Source organism: Parasteatoda tepidariorum, chromosome 2, assembly GCF_982258835.1.
Source record: "Parasteatoda tepidariorum strain Cologne lab strain chromosome 2, Ptep-v5.0, whole genome shotgun sequence".
NCBI lineage: Eukaryota > Metazoa > Arthropoda > Arachnida > Araneae > Theridiidae > Parasteatoda > Parasteatoda tepidariorum.
The window spans coordinates 19,818,616-19,841,138 of NC_141756.1; the positions used below are offsets into that span (position 1 = coordinate 19,818,616).

Here is a 22,523-nt window from a genome sequence, read left to right on the forward strand (position 1 = left end):
GAAAAATGTCAAAAATATGTATAAATAAATAAAGAAATAAAACTAAAATTTCGAGAAATGGATTTGTTGACGAATTCATTTCCTCGTGCATTTTCAAAACCTACTTCCGAAACCATTTCTCATTTTTAAGAGGAAACTGTTTTCTGCTATCAATGTAAAGTTTTCTTTTGCCCTAAATTGCCTTCTTATGAATCTAAAGAAGCATACCATTTCAAAAAAAATAAAATAAAATTCTCTCTGTTCATTTAGGGTGGTTATTTTTTAGTCTCATACTTCTCTATAAAATTTTTCTTTTTAAAAAAACTGTAAAAAAATATACCAAATAAATATTATGAGCAATATCTTGTGAAATCTAATAAAATTAAATTTTTTTATCTATGATGTGAAACTTTATGAAAGGTTTACTTCATATTATGAATGATCTAACTTAATGTTATGACTTTATGAATAGTCTTAAATGGCTTATTGAATGAAATAAATTTATAAAATACCAAAGTACCTTTTCGTGCTTATTTATTTATTTTTTTAATATATTCACCCATTTTTAGTAGAAAGTAACTACAGGAGAACGAAACATTCACATCATTTCGTGCTTTAGAACCTATTAATATAATTAGTGAATAAACCCCATTTCATTTAATTGATGATAATAATAATAATACTTTAAAAATATTTAACTCTGTAAAACAACAAATTGGTTTAAAGACTTGCAAGGATATCTCCGAATTTGAACAAGAACTGATAACGAAACTAGTAGGTGTTCACGCACAAAGTGGACAAAAGAAGCAAGGTGTGGTTTTAAAGTTGCAATCAGTTCTCAGAAAAAATTTGTGAATGAGGATATTTGGGGGGGGGGGGAGTGTTCAGTTCATATCATAATCTCTGCGGACATTATTCAACACAAAATAATTTTTATTTCAACTTATTTTAACATAAAATAATTCTTACATCCAAAAGTATTCGATTTTTTTTCCCTAAATATTTCTTTCATTTTGATGACTTTTACTAGGAAGTAAACTAGCCAAATAAAAAAAAGGTCTTACTACATTGAAATAAATGAAAAATTTATCAATAAATTTCTTAAAAATTTTTAAAAAATCTAAATGTGAATGAAATAAATTCGTTTATTCACCCCTTCTTCTAACTATATTCAACTATTTCGAAAAATTATTGTAATTAAAAAATGTCAAAAATATGTAAAAATAAATAAATAAAATAAAATAAAAAGAATTTAAATTTGGGAAAATGGATTTGTTGACGAATTCATTTCCTCGTGCATTTTCAAGACCTACTTTTATTTTTTTAAATACCTTTTATGGTCACTTGACTGGTTTGATTGAATACGATGAAATTGTAATTAAATAAATTGCTATTTAAACATTTCTGTAAAACTTCTTATTGAAATTGTATTTTTCCACTCGGTTATAAAATTTACTGTAACATTGGATGGTAAGGAAACTGAACTGATTAATCATAACTCAACAAGAAACTGTTGGTGTTTTTATAAAATTATGCTTCGCTATCTTGATAATTATTTCTCTGAGACAGTAATATTTAATCTTAAATTCAAAATATTTGCGAAATTTTACTTTTTAATTGTATTTAATGCTTAGTATAGCGTTTAAATTAAATTAACTCAGTTTTATGATAGGTAAACAATTATAATTAAAACTGTATGTATCATAAAATATAAATGACTTTTAAAGTTACATAAAAATAAATCAATGTTAGTTAAAAATATAATGTAGGTCAAAATATTATTTGATCCCTTCCGAAAAATCTATAATTCAAAACTGTTTTTATACCCGTTTAGTTGATCAATTTATCAAAATCAGATTTTCCATTTCAGTTTTAACTTAAACTTTCATGACTTGCGTATTCCTTTCAAATACATTCAGATTTTATTAATTTTTACTTCTTTCTTTTTTTTTTCCTATCCTTAACTTGAGAAATTCCAAATTAATGAGCTATTTTAGATTGGAATTTTTTTTAATTTATTACTTTCAATATTGATTTTTTCCCCGATCAATTCAAATCAATCTTTTTCGCGCTCAATTTGCATCCAACCCAGAGTTATTCACTGTATTAAGCAATGATAATTCTATTTAAGAGAAAGACACACTGTACTCTCTTGTGTTAGGTTTTATAAACTCTTTCTTATCAAATGTAACAGCGCCATACAAGTCTTGACTACAATGCAAATCACTCTGTACCTATTTTACACTCTAATGATGGGTGAGTTAATTAAGTCAAGGACCCCTTTCGTTTACTTCAATGTATAACTGGCAGCAAGGTTTGATTAATTTTTCAACTTTACCTGTCTAGAGCAACTAATGAACATGAAGTCTCTATTGAAGCAACCGCCTATTGTATCCTTATCTTAACTGAAAAACGGAAATTCCATTTTAGCTAGTGAAACTTTTCTCAAAAATAAACAATTTTTTTTCATTTTAGCTGTTTAGCCAATTAGGCGGGGACAGAAAACAACAAATATTCCTTTAAATGGGGGAGTTTATCATTAGTTTAATATAAAATGATTTGGTTCCATTTAATTTTATTCGCATAAGCCCAGGCCCGTAGCCAGGGGGGGGGGCGTCGGGACATACCCCCCCTCCCGAAATTCTGGGATTCAAACTTTTTAGTTTTTCTTTGAGCCTCTCAGTAAAAAGAAAAACAAAAACTGTCGAATCAAACCTCTTCCCAGTACACCAGTACACACCAGATACGGCACTTTCAGCAATGGAAGAATGTGACAGTATCTTTTCCCTAAACAGTTATTGTTATCAATATTGGCTACGTTGCCAATCACCACAGCAACTGCAGAAAGAATTTTTTCTACTCTTAAACGCGTTAACACAGCAACAAGAAATGCTACTAAAGAAGAAAGGCTAACAGGGCTAACTTTATTAAGAATATTTCGGGATATTCCGGTTTGTCCTAAAAAAGTAATCGAAAAATTTTCTTCAAATCACCGTCGCATATTCTTGTAAACTTTGTCTACAAATTGATTATAATTATTATGTAATAATAATTGAAAAATAATTATCATGTAATATTTTTTAATCGCTAATTTAGCTTTTGCAAACAATAGAATAAACAATATTTGTTACAATGTTTTCCCCCTTCTTTGCATGTCTGAAAATGTCCTTGCTTTTTACCTTATACCCCCCCCCCCGAAAAAATATCCTGGTTACGGCCTTGCATAAGCCGGTTATTCGATTATTTGATATGCAATTAAGTGGGGAGCACTACCACTTTCCCATTAATTTCATTCATAACTATTTTTTTATATCTCAATTGCAGGTGATTTTAAATTACTTACTTTAAAAAAAAATTTAAAATTTCTATGCACCGAATACACTAGTGGTTTCAGATAAATTTAGAAAAAATAATTTGTAGCATCAAAACTTTGTAATAAGCCAAAAATAATTAATAGTTGTTGCCAACAGAAATTTGAAATATATATATATATATATATATATATATATATATATATATATATATATATATATATATATATATATATATATATATATATATATATATATATATATATATATATATATATATATATATATATATATATATGATATGAAATATATATATATATATATATATATATATATATATATATATATATATATATATATATATATATATATATATATATATATATGATATGAAATATATATATATATATATATATATATATATATATATATAAATCTCGTCAAAAAATACTGTAAAAAGTACAAACAATAGAAATAAAACATTTGTATTCAAGCGAGGAAGAAGCAAAAACGCTATTGAAATTATTATAATCACTAATGAATAAAGCATTTCATTATAGTTATTTATTATAGTTTTACAAATTTATTATAGTTATACAAATAGGCAATTTATTATAGTTGCAGTAAATTCCAATGATTACGGCTTATCACGCTGACAAATTTTAACCTGTGCAATATTTAATATCTTATACTAATTATTCCCTACGAATTAAAAAAAAATACAAATTGCTTAATTTTAAATTTTATTTTCTTGGAACATTGTTTTAACTATTTTTCAGGAAAAAAAAAGAAGAAAAAAAAATTTACAGATCAATGTTTTTTAGGATCTTAGTAACAAAATGGATAAAGGCTTATAAATTTTTGTAACGATTGCTTTAAATCCATCGATAGATTTAATTTAAATAATATTTTTTTCTTTATTTAATATTTTTAATCAGATTTTAAAATATTTATTAGACTAAATGATAATAAGGGTAAAAACTTGTGAAGGCGGGAAATGCACGTTTTTTCCTTTTTAAATGGGTTTTGCAGACACGTGTTCTCTTGTAATGATTGTTAGGCTTCAGAAAACTCTTTTGATGAGGAACAATAAAAGTGTACACATTCTATCTAGGTACTAAAGAATAAATGACACACAATGCGGATTGATATTCATAACTTACTTCCGAAATACCCATCCTTATAACTGATAAGGAATGCAACAACTGGAAGCCCCGCCACTGTGGTGGGTGGTTATGATGAATGAGTTTAACTTTTTGAGTGCAATTAGTTCTTCAAATTTGTGAGATGCACACCTGTAGTGAATGTGGATTTGACACTTCTATTCTTGCTTTAATCTTGAATGATACGTGCTGTGAAAACAGAACAACTGAAAGTATCATTTACTTTACAAAGTTTATTGCAACATCTGATAACAAATTTGCCATTTTGAAGCAATGATTAATGAATTTAACAGTTGCAGTTTTCTTAATTGTTCATTCCTATTGCTAACTTTAACTCTGAAACCGAGGTGGTATGCTTAAATGCGGGTAGTACATTTTAATCTTGTGCGATTCCTAACCTTGCATTAAATATTATTTAAGAGCTCAAATAATTAGATTAATTTCACAGAATATACCAACTTCATAGATTGTCAATATGTGCGTTAGTTTTTATTACACTTTTTTTTCTAGTTAGGAAATTTTCACAAAGTGATATTAGAGTAAACACCACTGCAAGACGCAATTTATGCGCTATAGCGGAAAAAATGTAAATCTGAGGCCCATTGTTATATTAAATCTTCTGTAACATCTTTTTAATAGTTTCAGTGAATCGCACGTCATTTTTTCTTATTGATGAGGAATAATTTTTTTCTGCATTAAATTGTTTACACGTAATATAGAAAAAAAATCCGTTTATTGTTACAACTGGGTATATATGGTAATATCATGCATACTAAATGCCTATATTTTTAATTTCAAAGGACATATAATATTCAAAATATTTCACATATAATATTTTTTTTACATTTTTTGTTTTTTTATTGTTGTTTCAGCCTGCTTGTTACGGAAACAATAGCATGATTTAAATACGTATTTTTTTAATCTCAAGAGAGGTAGTTGCAGTCTAAATCTGTCTAAAGTTGCAGTCTAAATCTAAAACTAAGGAGAAAAAGAATAATTAATTACTATTTTAAAGCTCATAACATAAGTAAACAAATGTTACAGAAACGCAATACTTAGTCTTTACTAGTAATTCCAATTATTCATCCCGATTACAATTCACTTTTGTGAAGTTTTAATAACCTAGTCAATTCTAAAACTTTTTTAAAAACAAATTTTAATCCTAATTATTTTTTATGCTCTTTAAGCATTAAAATGATCCTTTTAAATTCTGAAACTAAATATTACGAGGGAAAAAAATCAATAAAAATTACCGCACTGTTTTGTAGTGACATTTATGGTGGACATATATATGAATAAATGAAAAGAATAATTTTGATGATGAAAATCAACAAATGTATTTAAACCATTAATTTGGGTATTTCTCCATTTACATAGTAATGGTTTGCTAGAAATTTTGGTTTTATTAATAAAATTTCTGATTACCACGCATTTAGTAGAAAATGCAAAACAGAAAAGTAAATTTAACCGAATAAATAGTTTTATGCCATGCTGTAGGGTATCATAATAAAATTACTAAGTGTTTTCACATTTACTAAATTTTCTCATATATTATGAAAGAACATTTCATTGTTAATTTTACCAAAATCATTACTAAAGTGCTTCGTTAAAAATTTCTGAGAAATTTCATATGAATTTTCCCGAGTGTTTCCATAAAGCATAAGTTTTGGCCGTATTTTTTCTCGCTCTATTTTCTTTCAAAATTAACAATTATAAACTATTTCGTTAAAGAAAGTTAGAAGCTGGCAGAAAGCGTGCAGCTATTTTAGTTAAACTAAGAGAATTAGACAGTATTACATTTGATAAATATAAAAGATTACTTTATTAAACTCGAATTTAAATGACTAATCCAACCTATATCAGTTAAATCGCAAGTCTTGGGTCTCAAAAATTTCTTATCAATGAAGGGAAGAAATCTTTTTAAAGTACTTACACTTCGTTTGAAAAAGAAATTTAAAAAAATATTAATATTATAAGTAACAATGATAATTGAAAATTTTTGGCTCATTTCCGTGCTTAGTGTTAATCCTTCAAAATTGCCATTAAAAAAATTAACATATTTTCTTAATAAAATAATTTATACTAAACTGAAAAAAAAACTTTTTTTAAAACTGTTTTTAATTTTTTTTATTCATTTATATTTTATTTTTTTTATTATTATTATTATTTATTTATTTATTTTTTTTTTTTTTTTTTTTTTTTTTTGCCTAAAACAATTGATGAAAACGTCATTTTCGTTAAATCGAATCGAAAGCTGGTAAAAAGGTTCAAAAACTGAAAGAGGGAATTTAAAAACCGGTATTGTTGAAATATGGTTTGGTTCGTGAAAAATTGCCAGATATTTGATGATATATTTTAAATTTCAAAATGCTGAATATTCTTTTTATTTCGAAATGCTGACAAGTTAGCCACCAGAGGGGGCAGTTTGGGGGAGAGGTGGGGGAAAAGGGGTATTTGTTCAGTAGTCAGTCCCACCAGAGGATATATTTTGTCGTGTTCGTTATTAGACTTCTCGTTTACATTAGTTTTTTTCCTAACCATTTGTTTCATAATTAAAACACGCGTTAATTGTGAGATGGCTCCTAGGCATCAACAGGTACATAACATGTTTTCATTTCATTTTATTAGCAAAAAATAATTTTGTTGTGCTAATTATGTATTTAAAACACGATTTCTTCTAAAATAAAATGCTTTTACGTTGAAAAAATAATTATGAAAAAATTATTAACGCTAGCTATTTCGCCATTTCTTCTTCTTTCTTGCTCCTCTTTTTTTCTTTTTCTTTTTTTTTAATAGAATCAGAATTGTCATGATTTCTTTTTCATATTTCTAGGAAACATAGGTTTTTATTAATTAGTTGTTGAATTATTAATTGTTAGTATTATTAATTGTTTTTATTAATTAGTTGATAATTAGTTAAAATAGTTTCAGTAAGTATTACTGATAAATGGTAAGGAAAGCCTTAAATATAAAAGACATTTTAAATAATTTTTTATTAAGCATTCTAAAAAATTTTAGTTTTAATTTATTAAGAAATCTATTTGTTAAAGATTTCTCTAAAATCAGGACTTTTGCGTGAAAGTTGCTCTTAAAAATAGACATAATAATTAGTTTATTCTTTACTTGTGCATTTAAACAAATTAATTACAGCAGAAAAGGGAAAGTAAACTTCGTTTATAGACAAAAATCTATGTTATCTTATTTTATCTCTTCATCTTAAATCATTGCCTTTTTAAATATTGAGAAATTATTGGCATTTTTTTTCTTCAAAAAATTCAGAAATTTATTTTTTTAACTCATTAGAAAATTTTCAAATGTTTTAATATTTTCAGAAAATAATTCGATTACTATTTTTAATTACAAGCAGGAAAATTTAATACACACAAAAATTTTTTTTTTATTTCTGTCCATTTAATATCAACGATAAATCAAAAACTGCATTTAACTTTAATTAATAGCTAATTATTTTTTAAATTATATATAATATCTAGAATGAATAAATCATATTCTATTATTTTTAGTTATAAATTAAAAATATTCAATAATCACGACAAACATTATTTATTCCAGTCCATTTAATATGAACAAAAAATCGAAAATATTGCATTGAAATTTACTTTATGGTTATTTAGTTACTTATTTCCACTAGTATCTAAAATGGATAGGTCATATTCTATTACTTTTAGTTATGAATTTAAAAGTTTTATAAGCGCAACAAAAAATTTCTTTCCACTCTAATTAATAAGAACAATAAAAGAAAAAATTGCATTTAATTTTAGTTTATGGTTAAATAAATATTGAAATTATATGTTTTAAGTAGTATCGAGAATATATAAAATTTATTGAAGAATTATTGTTTTATTTATTGAAGTCCTTTTAATGTGAACAATATATAGATAATTGTAGTACATTTAATTGTAGTTTAAGGCTATTAAATTATTTTAATTTAATAGCCTTAAACTACAATTAAATGTACTACAATTATCTATATATTGTACTGTTATAGATTTACATTACTTTTTCTCCAGGAACTTTGCATTAGATATTTATTCTAATCAGCACTATATTTTCACTCATGCATCATTTCCCGTAACAAGAAAGTAAAATATAGTTATCGTTATTCTGGAATTTTAGAGAATTTTTTAGCATCATTGAGATCGCTTTTCATCCATTCAAACAATAATTACAGTCAGCTTTCAATAAAATCCGATTATCAAATTTTCAATTTTCTTTCTCAATGCATAAATTTTATTTATTCACTATTTTTATTCGTTTACTAAAGACAAATATTTGCATGCGCAATAGGACCAATATCATGGATTTATCCCAAAAACATTTCGTTTGAAAAGCTAGCGCAATTTCAGAAATATATTCGCTCTAATTTTTTCAAACAATTCTTATTTTGTCAATTTTATGCAATATTATAGTCAAATTTTTCATTTACTTTTTCACTGTTAAAGGTTTTTTTATTCATTATTTTTGTTTGTTTACTAACAAAAAATATTTGCATGCGCAATAGGATCATTGCAGTGACTTTTTCGTAAAAAAAAATTCGTTTAAAAGGCGAGCTTAATTTTAGTAACCCATTAAAAATATTTAGTGCTTTAAATTTCTATTTAAAATATTAAATAAACTATTTCAGGGAAAATTATTCAGGGACGCTTAATATATTCAGTGTTCAACGCATCGTGGGTTATAAATCCTCAGAGTCGGGCAAACGAAAGAGAATGCAGCAATGAACGTTTAAAACAATTAGTGTTAAGTATCAAAGCGTCAAGAGATCATATTTAAAATTAAATGTAAAGTTTAAAAAGAAGTGAAAGACTAAAAGAGATAAAAGTCATGTCCGTAAAATATATATGAAGAGCTGATCATTGCATTGTTGTTGTTTCCTTTTGTTTTGTTTTTTCATAAATTAAAACAATATTCAGCTCTTGTAAACAAATATTAGTTATCGTTTTCCATCTTTAAAAATATTGTTGCATTAATTTCAAAGCTATCTAAGACTTGAATATCGTGACAGAGTTTTTATGACAGGTAAGCACTGATATAGATTATAAGTCTGTGATTCAGAGAGTCATTTATTTTACAACATTAATAAATATTGATACTCTTTTTTATAGGAAGTTACTTATGATGGAACAACTTTTGCCATCAAACTAGAGATTTCCAGTTCTCAACAGGTAAGTTGCTTTCAACTTATCTTTTTTCCCCCTTCTAAACATTAAAAAGTTCCTCCTTGCAAGGGATATCCTTCAAGAACATGTGATTTAACATAAATAATGAAAATTTGTTTAAATTAAATTAATCGAACTTCTTTCTTTTTATTGTTTTTATATCCGAGATGGGTTTTCTTATTGTCTTTATATTATATATTTGGAGTCAATGATAACAAGGGAGTCGAAATTCATTTCATGTTTTAAGAATCTAACGAATCGATATAGTAGAATGCGATATTTGGAACATCAAGTCATGTTTGATTGTCAATGAATATTGATTGGAATGGGAAACACGAATCTCAGAAATTATCAACAAATTTCATCAGGCAATCAAACTGGTTTTAATTTGTTAAAACCTTATTCAATGTCCAGAAATAAAGAGAAGATGAAGATCTTTTGTAATTTTCAATATATTTCTTGGGGAATATAAAGTTTACAAAAATTATGTATTAATTCTAACCATTTTCTAGAGAAAAATCTTAAAAATGCTATTTCATTTTTTTAAATTTTTTCTTTTTATTATTTTTAAATTTTTCTAATTTTGAATTGTTTTAAAGTGAATTTATATGAGTGTAAATGAGTGAATCAATATGAATAAAAATGAGTGTCTTTATTTGGAAGATACGTATTATTTGGAAGATACATCTCCAGCAAACAAATTTGCGAGTATTATTCTTTCATGGAATTAAATACGATTTAAAATAAGTGAAAAATAATTTAATTTATATTTTTTCTTGAAAAATATATTTTCGAAGTCAAATTATACTATTTTACATGAATAACATTCCAGTTCATTTTTTGATAATGTTTTTAACGAGAGATATTTTTTTTCTTCTATTTATTTCATCAGTCGAGTTCAACATCTACATTGAATGATTCATCTCCTGAAATCGATTGTGTAAGCATTTTACTCGTGAAATTTTAGATCATAGCATTTTAAAATGCTTACTTATTCATTATTATAAACTATTATTATTACTAATTATTATTATTACTAATTATTATTATTATTACCAATTATTATTAATCTGATTCTATTAATTATTATTTTTATTATTCTATAAAGCACTATTATATTTATTTTTATTATTCCTACTCTTTCCTCATTTTATTCTAATAGCGCAGCACCCACAGTGTCCGCTTAATTTTCATTTTTTGGTTCAGAAACTATGCCAGTAGTAAATGGTCACAAAACCATATAGTTCTGTACTCATGTTTTTTTAACTGTACCAGTTGCAAACGGTTTCAAAGTAGCTAAGGTAAAAATGTTCCTACCCATAATCAATATGGGTATTCGGATGAACAGACTGCTACCGGTTATTTTACCGTATTTTTAGAATGAAAATTCTTACAGCGTATATCTTTAGCACTTTTGTATCTTTTAACATTTCTTAGATTACGTAAATATGATAGTATTTAATTAATTAAATTTTTCGCACTTTTTATACAAATTAACTTTCTTACATTTACTTTCACAATTTAATCTCCTCCCTAACTTATCCTAAAAATTTATAAACTACATTTTTTATTGAATACTTTGAGGAAATCCTTTTTTTTTTTCATAAACAAACCCTATAGAGATCTCTAATTAATTGCTTTTTTTTTTCTACAAGCAGAAATCCGAAGTGCCTAATGATTCCTCTGGGAACGTTTCGAGGATTCAGGAAGCTTATGTAAGTATCAATTAATTGAAATATAAATATGCTTTTCAATATGGTTGTTGTTAATTATTGATTAATACTGTAAGGGAGGTGGGGATGGATGGCGCTTTTTACACTAGGGAGAGTTGGACGCTGTTTACTACCCATACTTTCGGGTTACTGTTACAGCTGTATTTTGAAGGCATTTGACTCACATCATACTCATTGTGCTTTTAAACCTTTCTTGAGTAGTATTTCTAGAATAGTTGTTGCGTAACTTATTATTTGTGTTTACAGTGAGTACTAAGTCTTGAACTGGAATTGGCTCTTGCTGTGTAGCTTAACATTTGACTACATTACTTGTCTCCACTACATTACTAACATTGACTTGCCACCACTACATTGACTACATTACTAACATTGACTTGTCACCACTGTACCAACATTGAAATTTAAACCTGAATGACAATTTGCAAAATGAACTTAGACTCGCATTTTGAACAATATGCTAACACTAATGTAAGATAGTGCGCGTCTCGCAACGCGAACAGAGAGTAATAAACAATTAAAAAGAGACCTAATCAGGACTGCACAAAAAAAAAAAAAAAAAAAAATTCGAGTTTATTCCAAATCTAGAAACCATGACATCTTTTTTAAAAATAACTAGTAAAAATTTTATTTTCAAACTTACTGGAATTGCTTAGTATTTTTAATAACTTACGAAAAAAAAAGAACAGAATTGAGTTCAGAAATCATAAAGTTCATTTCTTTTTATTGAAAACAAAACTATCTGTTTGAAATTATCGTCTCCCAGAATAAGCTGTAGTAAGCAGTTGCTAACTTTTTAACCGGAAGTCAAGCAAATCAAGAGAGCGACAAACTTATTGTTTACTATATTACTAGAATTATTTTGAAAACATTAACCATAAGTTGGATGAAAATTCTGGTGTTTTGAAATATATATTATATAGTTTTTGACTGATTCCCGAATATTTCACATGTTGCATTAACCATGTTGCATTAGTCATGTCCGTGTGAACCTTAAACTCCTTCTTCAATATTAAACTTTTATTAAAAATAATGAAATAAATCAGTTGTTAGGGTTAAGAGACCATCTCCATCTTGGAATTTAGGATAAATTTTTGATTTCTGATTTCTTGGTATTTTTTCGTGCTTAGCATCAAACTTTCAATAACGGTATAAAATGAAAGGGTCGCTTTATTGGATTAGAAGAAATAGCTTTTTATGGAACTTTCCTCAAAACTTTAAAACAATAAAAATATGGAGTTTGTGGTTTTAGTGTGTAATTTAAAACCATGCATTTGTCTGATTTCAGATTTTTGGAAATTGAATTTTTTCCACAGTCTAAACAGATTGAAAGGTTTTTGTTGCAGCTAAAAAATTCTTTTAATTTAAATTGTACAAAATAAGGATATTTATTAAAAATTTAAAAATATATAAGTGTTTGTTGTTTAACAATTTTTCACAAATTGTTTTATTGAATTTGTGTTTAGAATTTTTCCTCTGCGCCTCTCTCTTAAGCAGTTAAGTTTGATCGAGAGTTAAGAGGCCTGCTAGGAATATATTTCAAGTATTAATAGGCTATAAAAATTATTTTTATTTTATATTGTATTTTCTGCTGAAACAGTTTGAGTTTTAATCGCACTATTTAAATAAATTTCATTTGAATGCAAACTAAATTCATTTATTTTAAATTTTATCCGTTAAAATGATATATATTTATAATCATGTATTAACAATAACATTGAGTAATTTACTTTATTTTTCATTTTATATGTGTTTATTTAGGAAATTAAACGCATGGAAGAAGATCTTTATAACAGTACAGAAAATTACGTAAGTATTATTTATTTTATATTTTGATAGACTGACTAGTCATGGTTATATTATTTCATAATTAATTAATAATACGAATATTAACAAATATTTTACAGATTGTATCAGAAATTCAAAAGAAAACCCGAAAATCGGACAAGTATTATGTAAGTACTGTTTCAAAAAAAAAATTTCACGAAATTTCAATATTTAAAATATATTGTCTTGTTTGAAAGTTTTGTTATTATTGTTTATATTCCTATTTGGGAGAGTGAAATTAAGTACTTAAAGTTTTGAACATTTCACGACTAACTAGAGTTCTCAAATCCTTACTTTCCAGTGACAATGAATTTAATTTTTGAAAGTTAGAAACCTTTTAACTATTTTAAAATTTCTTCCGCCACAAATACAATTATTTTTCAGTCTACTTAAAAAATAAAAATAAAAATTTTAATTTTTTTTAATCTTATTTATTTTTTATTAATTAATCTATATATTTGTAAATGTTTATATTTATCTTATTATAGGAAGTTTTGAAGGACCCACTATATTCAGAGCTGTGCAGAATACGAAATGATCGAAAGGTGACTTTTGTCAATATATTTTTAGAACAATGCTGTTATTTATTAATGTTTAGTTATTTTTTTACTTTTCATTTAAAAATGAATAAAAATATATTCTTTTACTTTTCCTATTTTTTGGCAATATTGTTATACTTGTGCCACAATGATCTGAGGGGATAGAGCATTCACCTTCAAATGAGCTAACACAGGTTCACCTTCAGATGAGGTATCATGGTTGGTCAATACAAATTCCGCGTCCGACTTGCACCGACCACAGTGCTGACGTGAAATATCCTCGTTGGTAGACGGATCATGGGTTAGAGTCTCCTTGCCGTCAGGCTAACCGTGGAAGCTTCTCGTAGTCTTCCTCTTCTTGTAGCACAAATGCGGGTTAGTTCCATCAAAAAGTCTTCCACGATGACAAATTTCTGCCTGGTCTTGGACTAGGGATCTTGATCTGGAAGTTTAATTGTCTTCTGGACTGAGTTCAAAATTGCAAGGCTACGGAGTTGAGCATTAGCATTCGTAAACCTAAAAATTGGGTCGGCTGTTTAACGGCGGTTATAAAATAAAATAAAATAAAATATTGTTATACTTATTGTCTTTCTCAGGAATTAGCATGTAAAGATTCTAATAATAGCGTAATTAATATTTTAACGCGATTTAATTCTTTCATACATTCTCAATATTTCCTGTTATATATTTTCAATTTTTTTAATATTATAATTCTTTTCGAATGGATAGTTATTTTCTAGTTTTAATATTCAAAGCTTCTTTATAGAATCAAATTATAAAGCCATTTAAATCTTTTATTACACTCTACATAATTCAATATTAATATATTTTAAGAATAATATTGAATTGACCTTATTTGAATCTTTTATTTAACTCTAAATATTACAATATTTCTTGAATTGAGAGATATATTTAAATTTTCATATAAAAAAAAGTTTTGATTAAAAAAGTTTAAAAAAGTTTTTTTATATCTTTAAAGTTTTATATATCATCTGATGAATGTGTTCTTTTCAATTAAAAGCATTTTTTTTCCTTCATTTAGAAACTAGTAACGGAACAAGAAGCTCTTTTAAAGAAGTTAACGGATACTGAGATGCCCACCAAGTCTGTAAGTTTGAAATAGATTGTTAACATAATTTTCTCTTATTTATATGCTTGAAATGAGCCCCAAGTTCAGGAGGTTCATATGCAATTGTAATGATTTTTGTCGATTATTTCGAACATAAAAGTATATATTGTGACTGGTGCTGTTATAGGTAGTATCGATTATCTCCTCCTGGTTTTCGGATTTTTGTTCAGGTATTTTGTATTAACATTTTTTTAAATTAAGCTACAATTTCTTGGGAATACATATATATAAATAATCTAATGAATCGGTTTTGGATTTAACTTCTGTAGCTTTTTTTTCTTTTATTAGTGACAATTTCCTGCATACATAATCTATTTACCCATGAAATATGTGACTCTTTTTTAGATAGTTTTGTAGCTTAGCAAATATTCATGGCGTGTTAAATATTAAAAATCAATAATGCTTAACAAGTATTAAAAAATGCACCTTTAAAGCATAAAACTTAGGTTTAACAAGCTGTCTATTTATAAAACAAAAATCCATTTTATTTATTTCTTTGATAGGTTGATTTTTCATCGAATGAAATGTACTTCGATTTTATGGATGTTGGTATGGAAATCGAGGTAACCAGCAATGAGGAGGTGAGCAACAATTTTCTCTCTTTTCAAGCATTTTTGAAAGTTCCTTTGTGCTTAAGATATCTTGCTCGGAATGTTTAATTTTAAATAATGAACTAAACGTGGTTTCAGAACTATTACTGGTTTCAGAACTATTACTATTCAAGGATTTTAGCGATTATTCTTTATCTGATCAAATTTTAAGTAGATGTGATTATGATTAGAAAGAACAATTCAGCAATTAAGACGTGCATTTCAAATAATAATAATAGAAAAGACTTATCCATTTTGCTTTTGCATGCAAGATGTTCCTTTATCTTTATTACATACTTTAAGAACACCTGTCACAGCGTTAAAGACACATTGGAGACTAGAATTTAGAAAAAAGAGTTTTAAGACTGATGATAAAAAATTTAGGAAGCAAATCTAAAGCCAGTCTGATTAACTTCAAGTTGAATTTTATAGAATACTTTTACATTTCATTTCGCACACTACTGGAGTTTTCAATTTTTTTTTTGGGGGGGGGGATTTCTTAAAGACCAAAATTTAGAACAAAACGTCCATGATTACTCACGCATTTTGAAAGATGAAATTATGATGTGGACTTTTAGAGAAATTCATCTATATTTATGTAAAAGAGACAAATATCAAAGCATGTGACAGCAAAGCTCCCCTTTTCAACCTCGTATTACGCAAAATCCAATTTAGGGTATACTATGATTCAGTGAAAAAAATCTTTTTTTTTAATGATAACTTACGTTTAATATTAAAATTACATCGTTTGTGATCTTTTAGCATGTTAAGTTTTAAAAAAAGGGAGAAAAAAAGGGGCAAAAACTTTTAATTTTAAAAAATTTTTAATCTTGGAGATTTATAAATTTTTATTTAATTTTCATTTATTTACTTTACTATTTTATTTATGTTTTATTAATTTACTTTACTATCTCATTTATTTTTTATTTATTTATTTATTTTGATTTTCTTATTACTTATTTATTTTACATATTTTTATAAGTGATGTTTGGCATAAATATACTTACCCATGGAAAATTGACTTTCTTTTTTTTTTTAGAAAGTAGTTGAGGATGAGGGAATTTTTATGAAGGAGATGAAAAATGCAGAAAAATCTGAAAACTCGGTAGGTAGAAAAATGTGTAGATTTCTAGTTAGCTTTGAATTCTATTAATTAATTAAAAATGTTGCGACAAATTTCTAGGAGATTTAGGCCCCTTCACCAGGATTAAAATTGCATAAGAACACATACCCGGAAATGTCGTCATGTGCGGCTAGGGGCAGTTTTCCTAATATGTGCTGTTTCCTCGTATGCTTCTGAGCAGATAAAAATAGGGGGTGCGAGTCTAGTAGCATAAGATGACATATTCAGGTATAAGTTTCTATGCAGTTTTAATTCTAATAGCATCCCGAAAGTTGACTGAACATTTATGCGATCCCATGCTAATTGCAAAGTTTTCAAATTTGTACGCGTCGACAAAAATAGGCCAAAAATGTCATTAAAAATTATAAAAGCAAATCTAATTTCAAATTTAGAATCCCCGCACCCAAATTAGTCAAGATCAAGTATTTGTTTAAATGGTACAAAAAGTTAGTTTACCAGTGTAATTTATTTTAAACTTCTTTCATGAAAATATACTGAAATATTTTACACATAAAGAATTTTAATACTTTTTTAAATAAATATATATACTTAAATTTTTGTTTTTTAAAAAAACCGTTTCAATAATGCCTAAAAATTTTTTTTTTCAAATGACAAAAAAATCGACGCACCAAGAAGCAATCATCCGATTGCTTTGAAATTTCGTATGCATGAACGTTTCGAACAGATATGGCTGGAATGATGCCGACTGGGGACGTATAGTCTTTAGCGACGAATCCCGCTTCAAACTGTGTCCTGACGATCATCGCAGACGTGTTTGGAGACGCACAGGGCAGAGGGGGGATCCTGCCTTCACTATTGCACGCCACACCGGCCCTCAACAAGGCATTATGGTCTGGGGTGCCATTTCGTTTGACAGCCAGACCCCTTTGGTCCGTCATTAGAGGTACACTTACTGCACAGCGGTACGTCGACGACATCTTAAGACCTGTTTTGCCACCGTTCCTTTTGCAGCGCCTTGGACTGGTTTTTCAGCAGGACAGTGCCAGACCACATACGGCACGTGTTTCTATGAACTGCCTGCAAGCTTGTCAAACTCTTTCTTGGCATGCCAGATCACCAGATCTCTCTCCCATCGAGCATGTCTGGGATATGATGGGAAGGCGATTGCATCTGGCACGGAATGTTGATGACCTCGTTCGACAATTGGATCGAATTTGGCAGGAAATACCGCAAGAGACCATCCGGGAGCTTTATCGGTCTATGCCACGCCGTGTGGAAGCTTATATCCAGGCTAGAGGCGGGTCAACACCTTATTGAACTTGTTACTGAAACTCTGCAATAAATTATTCAATTGTTCTGAAATTTTAATTATTAACTATTCTGTACATTGTCTTCCTATCCACCTATTTTCGTTTCAATCGGACAGCTCCTTCTTGGTGCGTCGATTTTTTTGTTATAGAGTGCATGTTTAGATTTAAAGTTTTTTTTTCTTGGAAAAAATCTTGTCTAATTATCACTCAACATTTGTTTTTTCTTTTCAGGCTAATAAACATCAACGTAAAAGAGAGCGAATGGATGAAAAAGAAAACGTAAGATATTATTATTGAAATAGTTGGTTAGTTAATTATTTTTTATAAAATCAGCAACGAACTCAATTTTATCTGTTATTTATTTTATTTAGTTACACTGACTTTAATTTTAAAATAGTTTTCCATCTACTTTAAAGAACTTCGGTTTTATTACATTTTTGAACAATGAAGAGGCTTGTTTTAAACTTCCTTAGTCTTATGAGAATGACCAGACACTTTAATACTTAAGTTTCTTTTCGTACTAAATTTGCATTACTCGTCCGGAAAGTAAATAAACCTTCTGTGCGAAATCGATAAAGCTTTCCTTCTACAAACAATTTATTTCTCGAATATTTTTATAAGGGAACTTGCAAGATGTAAAGAAACTTGCAATTTTTTGGTCAATTTTTATTACAAAAGTACTTCTTATTCAGAAACTAATGAAGAAAGTAGAATCGAACGGATAATCATGCATGTGGATATGCAAAATATATAGTTTACATAATTTATTTATGCAATGTAATGAATATAAAAAATAAACTCTTCAGGAAGTTTTCATTAAGGAGAAAAATAAATTTCTGCAACGATATAAGAAATTTAAAAAAAAAAAGCTTTTTGGCTACTGAACACATTACACAAAAAAAATTACCAGAAGTCTTTTTTCTTGTTGGTATATTTTAGAATAATCAAGTTTAATTAAAATAATTCTTTATTTCAAGAATTTCTGAAAATAAGTGACGGAATTATTTTTTTTTCAGGATTTCGAGTCATTTTTCATCTCCATATCAGAAAGGACAAAGAGAAGCAAAAGAAGTTGTCGAAAATGAGTAAGTTGATCTCGTGGTTAATATATTCTTTTTTTAAAAAATAGTTCCTATTTTTTGTGATAAACAAATTTAATGTTTAACTTTAAGCCATGTAAGTACTAATTAATTATTAACAAAATAAATTTTATGACACATTTTACATGTTGGAATTCAGAAAAAGTTATAAAAAGTTATTTTTGAAAGAAAAAAAAAAAAAGTTATCTAAGAGTAAAATGTTTTTGAATTAAAAAAAGCTATTTTTTAATAAATATATTCTGGGATATCCAGCAATTAAAAAAAAAAATATTGTGATGAATTTTAAGTGGATTCAAAATATAAAGTTTTAAAAAAAATTCTTTTTTCACTTTCTTAACTTTTATATTACAGATTAAAAATTAATGTCTATGGGCTTATCACCTCATTCAAAAAGATCTTAAAAATATTTCATTCTACACTGAATAAAAGATACATTAAAACATATTTTCAGGAGAATAAATTTCTGTTTTTAAAAACCTTAAGACTTTATTTTGTATAAGAATTAACTTAATATAAAAATGCAAACGGAAAAAAATTAAAGGTGAGACATATTGCCCTAAAGTAAAATTTATACACTTTACAGATTCGAAGAATTTTAGAAAAGAAAAAAAAAAGGGTTACGTTCAATTTAGTGAAACTGGTGTAAAATTGGTTGCCTCTTGTGACAAAGCATTTTCCGATTCTACCAAATGTGTTACGAGTCCTCCCACACTTAAATATTTATGAAGCATGCAAGCACGGGATAGGTCCCGGGAAGGCTGGCTGAGGACGAGTTCCGCATCCGACTTGCACCGACCACAGTGCTGACGTGAAATATCCTCAGTTTTAGACGGATCATGGGTTAGAGTCTCCTTGCCATCAGGTTAACCATGGGAGGTTCTCGTAGTCTTCCTCTCCTTGTAACTCAAATGTGGGTTAGTTCCATCAAAAAGTCCCCCACGGAGGAAAAATTTCTCACAATACTTGATCCAGAAGTTCTCTTGTCTTCTAGATTGGGATCAAAATTACAAGGCAACAGAGTTGAACATTAGTAATCGTAAACACAAAATTGTTTGTCTGTACAGCGACGGTTATAAAATATAAAATAAAAAGTCAGAAGGCAGCAAAATATTTTCTTTCAAGTTTTAAATGTAGTGAAACAGGGGAATGGTTGAGTGCCACTTGAGCCAAAGCGTATAATGCCAAGTACGAAGATAGTAAAATGTTTTCCTCAAAATTTCAAATAAATTACTGTTTTCCTCAATTGCTTCTATGTGCAATGTACCAAATAAATAACAGGACACCAAGAAAACTTTTGTTCCAGTGATAGGATTTTAAGCAATTCGGGAGAGATCAGCTATTTGAAAATATTAGGTCTTCTCATTTGTTTGCATTAATTTTCGAAAATAATTTAAAGGACTTTTAAAAATAGTTTAATTTATGTGCATCTATGCTGATCTGTGAATGGTGTTACTACCAAATCAGTGTCTCGATTTATGAGATGGTCCCCAAATTAGAAGTTAAAAGGTGCGAATAAGTTTATAAGATTATTTTTTCAAGAACTCTAGTGTATAAAATATTGTTAATCGTACAAGATTTAAATACTTTTATACGTTATTTATTACGCATATAAATTAAAATAGTTACCAAACGTTGAAATGAATCTCTCTAATTGTTGAAATGACATCAAAAACAAAGTTTAAAGTGGTTCTTAATTTTTTGTTCTAATTCTTTTCTTATTTGTTTATTTTTAGATTTCGATCAAGATCCTTTTTGCGAGTTTTGTAACGAAATACTACAGAAATATAAATAAGTAAAATGGAAAAATGAGATTGAAGGACGGAAAAAAAATCCTGATCCAAGAGTTTTAATCCAAGAGTTTTAATGAAAATGTTACTTGATTATAGACAAAACATTTTATATGTGAATGATTACATGTTATTATAATTATAATTTTTCATTATTTCATTTTTAATATTTTCATGCTCATACTATTCAATGTTCATTTAATTACAGCTGCAGTGAGATGAAAATGACGAAAATTATGTCAATTTGAAAGAGTTTTGTGAAGATTTTTAATAAATTCTTTTTGTTTTTATTATGTGCGTAGAGTGTGCCACGTTTTTTTCCTTTTTGTCTCACTTAGATTCTGATTCTTATTAAAAATCCTTACAAGTTTTGTTGGAAATACTAGAAAATTGAAATATGTAACACATCTACAACTCTCTAAAAATGCTATGTTTAGGTTTTCATGTAAGATACTTTGCATAATCATTATTATCAATTTAAGAATACAAAAATCGGCTTAGCATTTCAAACAAGCATCTCCCTGGAATTTTAAATCTTGTAAAACTAATCCAAGATCTAAACTTGTTTAAGATCTAAACTTGTAAGATCTAAACCTGTCTAGTTAAAGGGGGAAAAATTTAATTTTCTTTTGTCTTGGTTGAGCTATTATTCTTAACTCTACTAATAATCTACAACTAAATTTGAAGCTTGATGATTCATTGTTTATAAAATTTGATGCAATTTTTGATGTTTAATTGAATCATATTATTGTATTTCTGAAAATTTATTGCGATATTTTAGTTCCACTTAACAGAAACAATATCAAATTTAGCACTTTAGTAGATGCTGAAACAAATTTGAGAAGCATTACACTGTTAGTATACTCTTCAGACTGATCATGCAAAATTTGGTAAAAAAAAAAAAAAGCTAAAACAAATCTACTCGTTGATCAGGTTTCTTATTTTTTAACCGTATACAACAGTTAAACTGATTTATTTATTTACTTATTTTTTACTCGAAGAATCGTCTCTATACAGTACGGTAACTTTATAAATTATTTTTTAACCTGAGTTGGTTTATCATACAAAAGTTTACATCGTTTTGCACTTTTTTATATCATTTATGCAGCAATTGTATATTCTGAAGCTGCATTGAATTTTTCACGCTTATTTTGTTTATTAATTTTTAATACATTTATGAGGGAGATGTTTTCATTCATAATCAAGTCCACAATTTCCAATTTTAACTAGGTAATTTTTATTTAACACTGGTAATAATTTAGAAAAATAGGATAAAGTAGGCTTAGTATTACGACTTAAATAAAATATAATCAGAAATAGATCCCTAGCTGTGTATAAATTGTCCGTAGCACATTGGTTGTCGGGAGCTCAGAATACCCCACTGTCTATGTTGAGGGGGAAAAGAACATTTCCCTACCTAAAATCTCTAAGCGATACGATTGGATTTTACCCCAACAGTTCTTCCTCTGGTTCTTCCTCTGCATCCATAATTAGATACTTATTTCTTATGCTCTGCCTATTGGAACAAAAAATATCATTTTAGTATGCATGATCAATCCTTATCTTTCCACATCGAATAACTTCACAAAACACACATAAATAATAAACTAATTTGATAAATAAATAATTGTTGACGCAAATGATTTCGTTCGTCTAAACGAAAGTGGATGCTAAAACTTAAATTTTAAAATTGTGAGTAGAGAAAAAAAAGAATCTTTACTTACAATTTTTACAATTTTCTACAAATTTTGACTATACATTGAGAATTTTTTTTAAAAAAAAATATATATTTTAAAA

General features: G+C 27.4%; 1 protein-coding gene across 3 annotated transcripts; it reads left to right on the forward strand.

Annotated features, from left to right (window-relative positions):
* Positions 1–6,934: 6,934 nt before the first annotated feature.
* Positions 6,935–20,983, forward strand: LOC107444511 (uncharacterized). Of its 3 annotated transcripts, XM_087155719.1 has the most exons (13): positions 6,935–7,049; positions 9,577–9,636; positions 10,523–10,570; positions 11,289–11,345; positions 13,122–13,169; positions 13,268–13,315; positions 13,676–13,732; positions 14,769–14,834; positions 15,359–15,436; positions 16,485–16,550; positions 18,071–18,118; positions 18,856–18,924; positions 20,673–20,983. In XM_087155719.1, exons 1-12 carry the CDS (start codon positions 7,029–7,031, stop codon positions 18,922–18,924), a joined length of 666 nt encoding a protein of 221 aa, XP_087011845.1. In that variant the 5' UTR covers positions 6,935–7,028; the 3' UTR covers positions 20,673–20,983. The 3 variants fall into 3 exon arrangements, with proteins under 3 accessions (XP_087011845.1, XP_087011847.1, XP_087011851.1); XM_087155721.1 differs by lacking the exon at positions 10,523–10,570 and having other exon boundaries at positions 11,286–11,345; XM_087155725.1 differs by lacking the exon at positions 10,523–10,570.
* The last annotated feature ends 1,540 nt before the right edge of the window (positions 20,984–22,523 follow it).